The sequence below is a fragment of the Elephas maximus genome, chromosome 14 (genome assembly GCF_024166365.1).
Source record: "Elephas maximus indicus isolate mEleMax1 chromosome 14, mEleMax1 primary haplotype, whole genome shotgun sequence".
Taxonomy (NCBI): domain Eukaryota; kingdom Metazoa; phylum Chordata; class Mammalia; order Proboscidea; family Elephantidae; genus Elephas; species Elephas maximus.
The window spans coordinates 68,105,167-68,118,294 of record NC_064832.1 but is presented as its reverse complement, the minus strand read 5'-3'; the positions used below and the strand labels follow the sequence as shown (position 1 = coordinate 68,118,294).

Genomic DNA, 13,128 nt, shown 5'->3' with positions numbered 1-13,128 from the left:
TCTACCTCATTAACATCATAGAAGTAGGATTTACAACACACAGGAAAATCACATCAGATGACAAAATGGTGGATAATCACATAATACTGGGAATCATGGACTAGCCAAGTTGACACACATTTTGGAGGACACAATTCAATCCATAACAGTGACTATACATGTGACCCTCACTGGGTGCAATACACAGGAATCAAATCAACTACATTTGTGGAAAGAGACAATGGAGAAGCTCAATATCATCAGTCAAAAAGAGATAACAACTCAAATGACCTAATAAGACAACAAGGGAGCCCTAATGTGCAGTGGTTAAGAGCTCAGGCTGCTAACCAAAAGGTCGGCAGTTTGAATCCACCAGCTAGGAGTGGGGTTGCTGGATTATATGGTAACTCTGTTTAACCTTCTGCAGAACGGCCAGTTGCTGCACCATTTTACATTCCCACAAGTAATTGCTGAGGCTCCTAATTTCTCCATATTTTTATTAACATTTATTATTATCTGTCATTTTGATTGTAACCATTCCCTGTGGGTATGAAGTGGTATCTCATTGTGGTTTTGATTTGTATTTCCCTGATGGCTAATGTATTGAGCATCTTTTCATCTTTCATGTGGCCATTTGAGTATGTTCTTTGGAGGAATATCTGTTGAGATCTCTACTTGTTTTTAAATTGGATTATTTGTGTTTTTGCTGTTGAATTGTAGAACTTCTTTAAATATTCTAGATACAAATCCTTTATTAGATATATGATTTGCAAAGCTTTTCTTCCATTCTGTGGGTTGTCTTTTCATTTTTTTCGTGGTGTCCTTTGAGACACAAAGGAAGTCCAATCTGTTTTTTCTTTTGTTGCTTGTGTTGTTGGTGTCATATTGAAGAAATGCCATCTATTTTTTTTTTTTTTTAAACATCTCTTCTTGTCGTTAAGCTCTGAAGCTGTCAGAATTACAGTGGTAATCATCTGCTAGTCTAGCTAATATCTTTATTTGCACTCAGGCTAAGTATAACAGAACACTGCTTCATAGTTCCCATGCTGCCTAACTTCCATTTGTGTATCTCAATATCATCTTGGCTTTTAAACATAACACAGAATTACTGACACATTGAGATCATAAAATTTTCTTTGAAGACATAGGAAAAACCTTGTTATTTTATAAATTTATTTTTAAGTAGCTTTTATAATATCAATAGATGGCATATAGGTATGACAGACCTCATTTTTTTAATCTTTATTAATGTATACCTTTGTTACATTAGGTCTGTTTTTGAGAGTTCTTCTGTGCCATTACCTTTGTAAATTTAGGCAAATCATTTCAACTTTCTGAGAGTTTGTGTCCTGATAAGTAAAATAAAAATAATAATCAATTGGTCATGAGGATTAAATGACTGTGTATAGTAAAAATCCAATTGCTGTTGAGTTGGCCCTAACTCATGGCAACCCACATGTGCCAGAGTAAAACTGTGCTCCATAGGTTTGTCAATGGCTGGTCTTTCAGAAGTAGATTGCCATGTCATTCCTCTGAGGCACTTGTGGGTGAATTGGAACCACCAACCTTTTGGTTAGTAGCCAAGCATGTTAACCGTTTGCACTACCACCTCCAGTGTACAGTAGGAGTAAGCAAACGACCTGTGAGCCAAATCTAGCACCAGCCTGTTTTGTGCCACCTGATGTTTAAAAAAAGGTTGCAACATGGTAGATTGAACAAATTCATTTATCTCTGCTGTCTCTTAAAACTCTACTAAAATTACACTGAAGGAATAAAAAAGATTTAAAGAAATCTGTAAAGAAATAGAGAACAGAAGAGGAAATGGCAGAGGTGGGTAGATGAGTGATAACCAGCTTAGCTGAGTGCAAGAATTCCATTGTGAAAGTACATACCATTTGAAACCAGCTGATTTTTCACAGAACCCCCTTAAAGACTCAAGAGGTTAAAGTGCCTAGTACTTCAGAAGGCAGGGATGAGCGGGTGGAACTGAAAACTGGAGGACTGATAGAAAATAGGAATTAGGCACAGTTAGACCTCCAGCTCCCCTCCCCCGCTCTAGGCAGCTAGGCGACACCTTCCCCCACCTTGACTCTGGAGGGAAGCTATTGATTTATGCCTCAGACAAACCTCCCCAGAAAGTTTGACTCAGGGGGATGAGATACTGTATTGAAAAGAGGATTAGCGAGAGCCTGTACTGAACATCAAGACTAACTAGCCTTCTCACCCTGCTTGGTTTTCATTGTACAGAATAGTCATGTTCATTTCTTTCCTCACCCTCCATTTACCCTCCACTAACCCTCCACTCTTTATGCAAGAGATTGAAGGGCTCTTCTCTGGAGAAACTCATCCACCTCAGATAAAACACCTACATACAATAACATTTTAGGGTGCCACAGTGAACCTACTGAGTGCCTGCCAAGTCACTCTAGAAAACAATGAACCAGATAAAAAGCCCAGTCTTACTCTACAAATCTAAGGTCATCAGGCATTTGAAAATCCCCTATATATAAAAGATAGAACAAAATAAACAGAGAAGAACTTGTAGGAAACAGAAATTGTAGGGAGCTAGGAAAGTTAGAAAATTATAATTAATATACATAAGAATAAACACTACTTTTATGAAACAAGAATAGACCAAAAAACTAAAAAACCCATTGCCATCAAGTTGACTCCAACTCATAGAGACCCTACTGGACAGACTGGAACTGCCTCATAGGGTTTCCAAGGAACGTCTGGTGGATTTGAACCCCCAACCTTTTGGTTAGCAGCCAACCTCTTAATCACTGCTCCACCAGGGATTGTTATTAGGTGTGGTCAAGTTGGTTCCAACTCATAGCAACCCTATGTACAACAGAACAAAACAATGTCCACAATCGTTATGCTTGAGCCCATTGTTGCAGTCACTGTGTCAGTCAATCTCATTGAGGGACTTCCTCCTTTTTGTTGACCCTGTACTTTACCAAGCATTATGTCCTTCTCTAGGGACTGATCTCCCTGACAACATGTCCAAAGTATGTAAGACACAGTCTCGCCATTCTTCCTTCTAAGGAGCATTCTGGTTGTACTTCTTCCAAGATAGATGTGTTTGCTCTTTTGGCAGTCCATGGTATAGTCGATATTCTTCACCAATACCACAATTCAAAGGCGTCAGTTCTCCTTCAGTCTTCCTTATTCATTGTCCAGCTTTTGCATGTGTATGATGCTATTGAAAATACCATGGCTTGGGTCAGGCACACCTTAGTCTTCAAGATGACATCTTTGCTTTTCAACACTTTAAAAGGGGTCTTTTGGAGCAGATTTGCCCAATGCAATGTGTCTTATGATTTCTTGACTGCTGCTTCCATGGGTGTTGATTGTGCATCCAAGTAAAATGAAATCCTTGATAACTTCAGTCTTTTCTCTGTTTATCATGATACTGCTTTTTGGACCAGTTGTGAGGATTTTTGTTTTCTTTATGTTGAGGTGCAATCCATACTGAAGGCTGTGGTCTTTGATCTTCATCAATAAGTGTTTCAAGTCCTCTTCACTTTCAGCAAGCAAGGTTGTGTCATCTGCATAATGCAGGTTGTTAATGAGTCATCCTCCAATCCTGATGCCCCATTCTTCTTCATATAGTCCAGCTTCTCGTATTATTTGCTCAGCATACAGATTGAATAAGTATGGTAAAAGGATACAATGCTGACGCACACCTTTCCTTACTTTAAACCACGCAGTATCCCCTTGTTCTGGGGATACCATAAATGCAAAGCAGTCAGTTGAGATCAAGGAAGAACTCTTAAAACTTTCTGATAGTAGACAAACAATTCAATAGGAGGCTTACAAGCTAGAATTGAAAAAATCTCTTAGAAAACAGAACAAAATGACAAGGAAATGGAAAATAGCCAATTGTTGCAGCCACTGTGTAAATCCATCTCATTGAGGGTCTTCCTCTTTTTTGCTAACCCTCTACTTTACCAAGCATGATGTCCTTCTCTAAGGACTGGACCCTCCTGATAATATGTCCAAAGTATGTGAGACGAAGTCTTGCCATCCTTGCTTCTAAGGAGCATTCTGGCTGTATTTTTTTCAAGACAGTTGTGTTCCTTCTTCTGGCAGTCCATGATATAGTCAGCATTCTTTGCCAACATTGCAACTCAAATGCATCAGTTCTTCTTTGGTCTCCCTTATTGATTGTCCAGCTTTTGCATGCATATGAGGTGATTGAAAATACCATGGTTTGGGTCAGGTGTACTTTAGTCCTCAAAGTGACATCGTAGCTTTCCAGTACTTTAAAGATGTCTTTTGCAGCAGATTTGCCCAATGCAATACGTTGTTTGATTCTTGACTGTTGCTTCCATGGACATTGATTATGGATCCACGTAAAATGAAATCCTTGACAATTTCAATCTTTTCTTCGTTTATCATGATGTTAATTTTTGGTCCTATGTATGAGTCGATTCTGACCTTATAGGACTGAGTTGAACTGCTCCATAGGATTTCCAAGAACAGCTTGTAGATTCAAACTGCCAAACTTTTGGTTAGCAGCCAAACTCTTAGCTACTGTGCCACCCATATATATATATGAAACTTTCAAAGAAATAATAAAATAAAATTCTCAGAACAAATGGACATGAGTTTTCAAATTTACTAGACTCAGTAAGTGCACAATACAATGATTAATAAAAACCGCACCAAGGCATATCATTGTGAAAAGCCAAGAGTAAACTCAGAATCTGTTCCAGAGAGAATAGCAGGTCACATACAAAGCCTCAAGAATCACCATGCCATTAGACTTCTGTACCAAAAGGTATTTTAGTAGTGCTTGTATATTCTGAAGGAATGTTTCCAGCCAGAATTACATGTTCAGCCAAATTATTAATGTAATATATAGAAGACATATAAATTTTTTTTTTCTTCCCAGTCATTGCTTTTCAGAAAGCACCTAGAAAATGTGCTTCACCAAAATGAGGAAGTAATCTAAGAAAAAGGAAGACAAAGAACCAGAAATTCCAACATAGAAGAGGGCCAAAAGAAATGTCCAGGTTAATAGTGCAGGAAAACACTGGAAACATCTGTACAGCAAGCTTGTATTGCAACCAGTCCAGATTGGGGCAGGAAGACAGAGGGCCCTGCAATGGGTAGCTCAAAGAAGAAGAAGAAAAAAGGAATTCATAGGTTATATGATGTTGAACCATATTTAGATGTTGGAGAGTTTGGCAATAAATTAGTGATTGGTGAGGCAGTTATTAATTCTATGAAAAAAATTGTACAAGATATGAAATTCGAGCATAGTAAAATATGTGGCTTAGCTGTGGATGGTATTTACAAAGTCATAATAATCTAAGCACAAAATATTGATTTAATCCAAACTTGTACAATAACTATATTGAAAGAAGAGGGGAAGAGGGAAATATGTATAGAGATGAGTAGTGAAATAATAATAGTAAATAAAGCCTCATCTTCTAGAATAGGAAATCATTAGAAAGATGAAGGAATAGCAGTATAAGCTAAAAACCACAAGTGTCAATATAAATAATTTCCAGTGTTAGTTTTTAGGGGTGTGGGATTCAGGATGTGAGAGTGGAGGTTGGTGAGCGCTGCTTTTCGTTTTCAGGTTGGTGGCACAGTGTGACTTTTGAAACTTTGTGCAAGTATTACCTAGATTAAAAATTAAAACGAAATTGAGTCTTCCCCTCACCCCCTCGAAAAAAAACAAAACTAACAAATACGAAAACATCAACCAAGAATATATGAAAACGTTCATACTGTTAAGTGCTATACAAGTGTTGAGCATTGTTTTATTTTCCAGGATCACACTGTCATATTGACCTGACTGGTCACCGTTTTTAGAACTTCTCCATAGGTTTTATAGTCATGTAGAATTCCTCATTCTGTGCTTTTCTCTTACGACCTTGTGTATAATGGGACGCCCAACGTGCCTTTCTATCCTCTTTCCTTGTATGTTTGGCCTCAGTTTCTTCCTGTATAAAATGCGGGGACTAGACAAGATGATCTCTTAGGTCCCTCTTTCTTGTATCACTGTGAAATCTCAAACAAAGAATTATGGGCCAAAAAAAAAGAACCAATTCACCAGTATCGAAGCAAGACAGATTGATATCAGTTCTTCTAAGTGTTTATTGAAGTAGTTTTGAATTATGACTGAATGGTGCAAAATCCATAAATAATTTACAAAGCAGTTTTCCCTTTTTTTAATCCTATGACACGAATTATGAATTTGTAATTAGGCTGTATGGAGAAAATTTTAGGTCATTTTCTTGGTTTGTCTTGCCGCAGCGCCCACACTTGCGTTTATCTGTAGGAAACAGAGTTAACGGGGCTCTCACTGAGTATCTGGAGCTTGCGGATGAGCAGTGCTTTTAACCTTGTAACCAAAATAACTTCAAAGGGTTTGGTCTGAGTATCTAGTTATCTGATGGCTGATTTTAGCAATAATGGAAATAGATTATGAATAGTTCTATTTACTGTGCTATAATTGGCTGTTAATACTACTAACCAATTTGAGTAAGCCACAAAAGAATTGAATGCTAACATAAAGAAGGAACCTGAAACTGCCTTTCATAGTTTTGAAGTAAAAACCTAAACTGTATGAACAATTTAGTTTTATTCTCTTCACTTAGGGAGCTAACAGAATGAGAGGCCGGCTTGGAAGTATGGACAGCTTTGAACGGTCCAATAGTCTTGCTTCAGAGAAGGTATCTAATCGGAGCTCCCTTTTTTAGAATAAATTGGGAGTGTAGCAGAGACCATCACTTACATGGTAATATGCATGCTGACTTACCTTATTTTGATTGCTTCATGGCTTAAAAAAAAATAAGTATTTGAGGCTTTGTTATTTAAATAAATATTTTAGAAGATTCTGGATATTAACATCTTGTTCCTTTTTCAGCTGAAGCTTTCTCATGTTGGGATAGAACACGCACTCACAGGCTAGCTGTATTCCCTCAGGCTTTTTACTGTTTGGGGCACTTAGGTTTTGGAGGACGGTATTTGAGTGGCTCAAAACTGTATAAAAAGGAGCTTAATAATGTCCATACTTACGCAGTGAGCTGTTTTTCTTTTGCTGTCTCCCCATATTACCTCCCCTGCCTCTATTTTTTACCTTTTTAACTGTAATCTTAGGCTCTTCATTATTTCATAGACAATACCCAGTAGGTTTGGTTTCCTGTTTCTTTGTTCTGATAGAAAACATCTAACCTAAGGCATATGCAACTCATGTTTTTAGAAAATTGAAAAGCATTAAAATATCTTTATTCAATTTTCTGTTGATGGAATTGAAAATTTAGTTCAGCTTTGATTCTAATCCGTATTTATCAAGCTAAACATTTCTAAAATGCTGTCTGTTCTGGAAAGTATAAACAACACACCTGTCTAAATGGAAAGATTTATTATGTCTACTCATGCAATATCAGATGCATTCCAGCATAGCTCACTTTTCATTCATTTCCTGTTTTTTGAGTCTTTAAAAAAAAAATTACCTCGGGCAACATGTAGTTGGATAGGAACATCAATAGTGAAGGAAGATACTTAACAGGCTTTATTTTTTTTTCCCCCGGTGGTTTTGCTGTGAGAACGGGACACTTAGGCAGTGTAATATTGTTTTGATAGTACAGGAAGCATGCACCCGATATGTCACGGAAATTAGTAGCTACATAAACACAGACTCCACCTTCTTTTTGTCATGATCTCTTTTCATTTCTGGCAACAGTGAGAAGTACAGTAGCTGTAGCACTTTACCACAAAGTACCAGGGGGAAAGAATCACCCCTTTCTCTTTCTGGCCTATCTTTGCGGATGCTGTCTTACAGCTGCTTATCAGAAAAAGAGTGTTATGGGTTGTGGTGATACTGATTAGCCTTTAGCATGGATTGAGTAAAAAAAAAAAAAAAGTTTATCATGACCCAGGAGGAAGAAGAGGCCACTGTCACTTTTGAGCTGTGTGTTGTAGCAGGTCTGCCATGATCCTTGTAGGAGAGGAAGACCTCCCTTTTACTTGCTTTTCAGGACTACTCCCCAGGAGACTCCCCACCAGGAACGCCGCCAGCCTCCCCACTGTCCTCTGCTTGGCACACTTTCCCTGAAGAGGATTCTGACTCCCCACAGTTCCGCAGACGGGCACACACGTTCAGCCACCCACCTTCAAGCACAAAGAGAAAGCTGAACCTACAGGACGGGAGGGCACATGGTGTCCGCTCCCCTCTTCTGAGGCAGAGTTCCAGCGAACAGTGCAGGTGAGTCTGAACCTCTCTCCAGAATGTGAAATAAAATTGTCCTGTCAGTCTCTTTTGATCATGGTGGAGTAAAGATTTATTGTGACTTTATGCTCTAATCAACATTTAGTACTTAGAAAGACCATAAAAATAAATTATAAAAACCTTGGTCACTGGAAAATGGGGCAAGATTTAGGGCACACCATAAGAGAATTATTTTTAATGGAACTCCCCCATTTTTTTTTTCCAGGAAAAAAAAAACAAAAAAATGAGATGTCATGCAACTATTTTGTCTGAAAACCTGCTGACAGCACCAGTTAGTCAGTGTCTTCTTGATAATGATGGCTATAAAGAAACAAAGTCAGCAAATTCAGAAGTAACATAACAGGGGAACTTCCTGTTAGCCTAAATAATTAGCTTACAATATCAGGGTTGAAAAATTACCTAAATTAACTTCGTATGGGGGATATTTGGCTATATTTTGTTACATAATAAATTAAAGCAAAATATGAAAATCATTAAGTTTTTCTAGAATAAAGTGATACCAATAAACATATGCATATGATCACTGATAGGAAATGTCCAGTAGAAATTACATGTTGTGTAAAAAATACTGTTACCAAATTATTTGAGGTTTAGTGAGAAATAGTAAAAGGGGTAAACCTGGAATTGTAGCATGATTATCCTTCCTACTGTGTGGCACAAATCAGAACTTACATCCAATAACTAATTTTGTTTTTCCTCTTTATCTATGAGTTTGATATAGGAAACATGATTCAGGTAAGGATGCCAATTGGAGAAAAAATGGAACTCTTAAGTCAAAAGAGAAGGCTAATTTCTGTATCAGTTGTTATCAAATGCCCCAGAATTTCCTTTAATGGCATAATTTTATCTTCAGCTGTTTTCTGAATGATTTGATATAAAAATAAGATATTTTAGAATATAGAAAAAGAAAATAAATCAACAGAGTTAAGTATTCCTAAGACTTCCTTTTGTGAACATGATTAAGTATTCATATATACAGGAGTACTTTTTTGTGGTCACTGCATTTTTATTTACTCAAGGCAATAAATCTCATCTTTCCCAGGAAAATTATTTTCAATAATTTAAAACATCAGTTATTTTAGACTGTAAGTGATTTCTCTATCCATCTCTACCAAATGCATTTTAATATCAGTTCAAACAGTTTCTATGAATGCTATTTGCATTATTGTAAAAACTTGCTAGGAAAGGTATATTCTTAAAAAAAAGGACTCTGGACAAAGCTATAGCAGCACAATTCATCAGCTTTCCGGAAAGAACGTGGACAGTAACGTTTTTTAAGCTAACAGTATTATAATGGTTTCCAGCAACCAGACGTGTGATTCTTGAATTCTTTGGAAGGTTTATATCTTTAAAATAGTCAAGTCTTTGAACTACTGATAACCAGCTTTTCCTTCTGGAACTTGTTTCCTGTAATTATTTGTGCTTTCCTATTTTTTTTTTTTTCCTTGAAGTGCCTTTTGTATGTAAAAAGAAACTACTTTTTGTCATAAAATTGTTAAGATTTTCTTAGAGACAAACACAGGGTTAGAAATACTGCATAGATTAGGAGTTCAGTTCATCAAAGAGTGAAACTAGGTGCGAATCATCGAAATGGATGCTCCTTTTTTTTTTTTCCCAAATAAGATCCAGCTCTGAGCCTTTCAAAGAAAGATTAAAGTAATAGCAAGAACCCGTTTATATGCTTTTTCATAGTGAACGAAGATTTCGCTGAACTATAAATTAAGACAAATTTGCTGTGTTTTCTGTACTCAGCATTCTTCCATCAGCCGGACGCATACACAAGGAGAGTAATTCGTCCTCCAGTCTTCCCAGTCTTCACACTTCCCTCTCTGTCCCCTCCTTCACTGCCCCCTCTTTCCTGAAAAGCTTTTACCAGAATTCAGGTAGACTGTCCCCACAGTATGAAAATGAAATCAGGTGAGATCAGTGTCCTCTGTTTTGCAAAGCAAAAAAATTTTTGCCGTGATCTGCTGATATGTTACTAAAAAGTGGCTGATGAGTTTTGGAGTGACATGTATGCATCCTTGTGTTGTGCTTGTTCTAATCTGTTTCTAATATCGGTTTTAATTCCAGTTGATTTTCTTAAGAGAACTTTTCAAACCAGTAGTTTCAAAACTTTTTGATGGTGTGGTTATCTTATGTTTTGAAGTAGATTTTTTGTACTGTTTGTTTCTTTGCTTTGGACCTCAAAGCCTAAGCTTTGTATTGTTTGAAACAAGACCTGGAGCTAACACATACTAAGCAAACATTCCCTGGTTATGCTGTTTTTGTTAACCACCTTGGGCATATCTCATGGAATGCAGAAGCCACTGATTTAAACAACTGTGCTAAAGTAATGGACCTAATATATCTTTATTATTTTTTATTAAGTATATAGAGCATTGCCTAGGCATTTCTTTGATAATTCACTGACATTAATTTCTGAATCTCAGTGGAAGTCACATAATGATTACAGGTTCATGTTGAAATCAGCTCTTGAAGATAGCGTAAAGGATCTCTTTGAATCTTGTAGGCATTGTCTTTTGTCCTGTTTTTGTGCTCATTACTGATAATGCATAGACTATTAAATTGTGTTGCTCTTTTAGCTACACAAAAATTAGATATAGTGGTTTTTTTTTTTTTGAGAATCATTTCTCTTTTTTTTTTATTTGAAATTATACATCAAGTCATATTGATCATTCAGATTCTTAGTAGGGGCTTGGCAGTCCTTGGAAGGTGGTGGGCTTAAGTTAGGAACACTTATAAAGGGGTTGCAGTGATGGTTTAGAAGTTTTGTGAGATTCATTCCTGCTTCAAATTTTTTTGTGTAGCTTTAGTTCACTCATTTTCATTGCTCTATAGTATTCCACTTAATATTCCATAATTTATCCATTCTCTTGCTGGTTAACATTTGTGTTGTTTCTAATTGCTTGGTAGTTGCCAACTCTTATCAAGGAGAGGAATACATGTGGTGAGCCAGCCGATGACACTAAAACCTTCTTGGATCTTAGGGAATCCTGAAAGTTAGCGTGTAAACCAGTAACCATGAGTAACTAGTTAAATTATACCAATCCTTGAATTTTTTCTGGGTTCTTTTGTCCATGTGTGCCAATTTTTTTTCACTCCAAGAAAGATAATAAATATGGGATTCATATAATTTTAAATCTGAACCATTCTCTGAATTAGTACAAAGTCATATTCAAACATTGAATTTTATTTCTAATGAAGAAAAGTTGATGGAGAATTGACTTTAAAAGGTTTTTCAGGGTTCTGATCAGGGCTATAATACATAAAATACATAGACCCTGAAAAAATGGGAGAAAGATGTGGAACAGAACTCAAATTCTTAAAAAGTCTGGCGTTACTGGACTAGCGGACTCCCTGAGACTACTGCCATGAGGTACCCTTTAAACCTTGAACTGAAACTATCCCCTGATACCACCTTTAAGCAAAATAACAGATTGGCAAACAAAATAAAGGCTATTACCCATCAGTATGGTGCTCCATTTAAAAAACATCTATATGAGACCAAAAGTCAACAATTACTCTAAAGCAAAGGTGAGAAGATAACGGGTCAGGGGCACTAGAGTACTGGAAATGCAATAACCAGAATGCAATTAAAAGGAATGTTGACACACTGTGAAAAATGTAACTAATGTCACTGTGCAATTTGTATAGAAATTGTCAAATGGGAACCTATTTTGCTGTGTAAATTTTCACTGAAAACACAATAAAATATTATTTTAAAAAGTTTTGTCAGGGACAGCTTTATGGAGAATGATTTAAAGAGCCGTAGTAGGAAGTCAACCACAAAAATAGTATAATATGTATGTAATATGCAGTGAATTCAGAGAACCAATAATTTGCACAGATAAAAATACCAGTTTTCCTCATCTCTGTAGTACTGCCAGGCCCCCGTGGGTGGCGTAGACAGTTAAGTACTTGACTACTAACCGAAAGGTTGGTTCAAACCCACCCGGAGTTGCCTTGGAAGAGAGGCCCGGTGATCTGCTTCTGAAAGGTCATAGCCTTGAAAACCCTATGGAGCGCAGTTCTACTTGGAAACACATAGAGTCACTCTGAGTCGGAATGGACTCTACAACATCTGGAGTTTTTTTGAGGTGTTTATAGTACTACTTATCACTAAAAATACAGCATTTTCCATCAAACCCATTTGCAATTTCTTCTTGTTTTAAGGTGAGTGCCTCCAGTCTCCAGTTTCCTTCTTGCCTAAAAGGGACAATTAAAAAAGTCGAAAGTTAGCTGTGAGTAGGATGTAGAGTATAAAAACAGTGACTTATTTTTTTAAGACTCTATAAAATTTAATGGAAGGTTATATATGTTTGTCTTTGGTAGTTTTTGCTTAGTCGCGTGCATTATTCTTGCTAATAGCTTCCCATAACCCTCTATACCTCATTCTAATAGAAAGACATTGAATTGAAGCCAGAGGACAAATATACAGTTATTTTGCATTACAAAATTTCATCGTTTTGTGTCTATCTTATTTAAAATGCTGTATTTAAACATATGCAGAACTTAAAATTTTTAGGGTCATTAAAAATTATCTGATTTTCTGTACTTGGTAATTTTTCTTAGCTCTTAGAAATTCTAAAAATCTGAGAGCACTACACTTTTTTTGTAATTTGATGGCAGAGCACCCCAGTAGACCAAAAATATACTTAAAATTATTTTCATTGAAAAGTACGCTAGTCATAAGCATCTAGCTCAACGGATTGTCACAGAGTGGACACACCCGTGTCACCATCACCTGGTTAATAATTGAAATGTCTCAGCATCCTAGTGACTCCCCTTGTTTCCCCACCCAGTCACAGCCCCCATCCTGACCTCAAATACCATAGATTAGTTTGGCCTGGTTTTGAACTTTGTATAAATGGAATGACACACCATATATTCTTTTT

At 36.8% G+C, this 13,128-nt stretch overlaps 1 protein-coding gene across 6 annotated transcripts in view; it reads left to right on the top strand.

Moving 5' to 3' along the window:
• TBC1D4 (TBC1 domain family member 4) overlaps window positions 1-13,128 on the top strand; it is a 233,734-nt gene that overhangs the window by 178,410 nt on the left and 42,196 nt on the right. For 5 of the 6 annotated variants that reach the window (XM_049852995.1, XM_049852996.1, XM_049852997.1 and 2 more), the window contains exons 9-10: window positions 6,597-6,671; window positions 7,980-8,206. In XM_049852995.1, the coding sequence (XP_049708952.1) occupies window positions 6,597-6,671; window positions 7,980-8,206 (302 nt within the window). Of the gene's footprint in view, window positions 1-6,596; window positions 6,672-7,979; window positions 8,207-9,982; window positions 10,148-13,128 lie in introns of all 6 variants that reach the window. The other variant, XM_049853000.1, reaches the window with a different exon arrangement.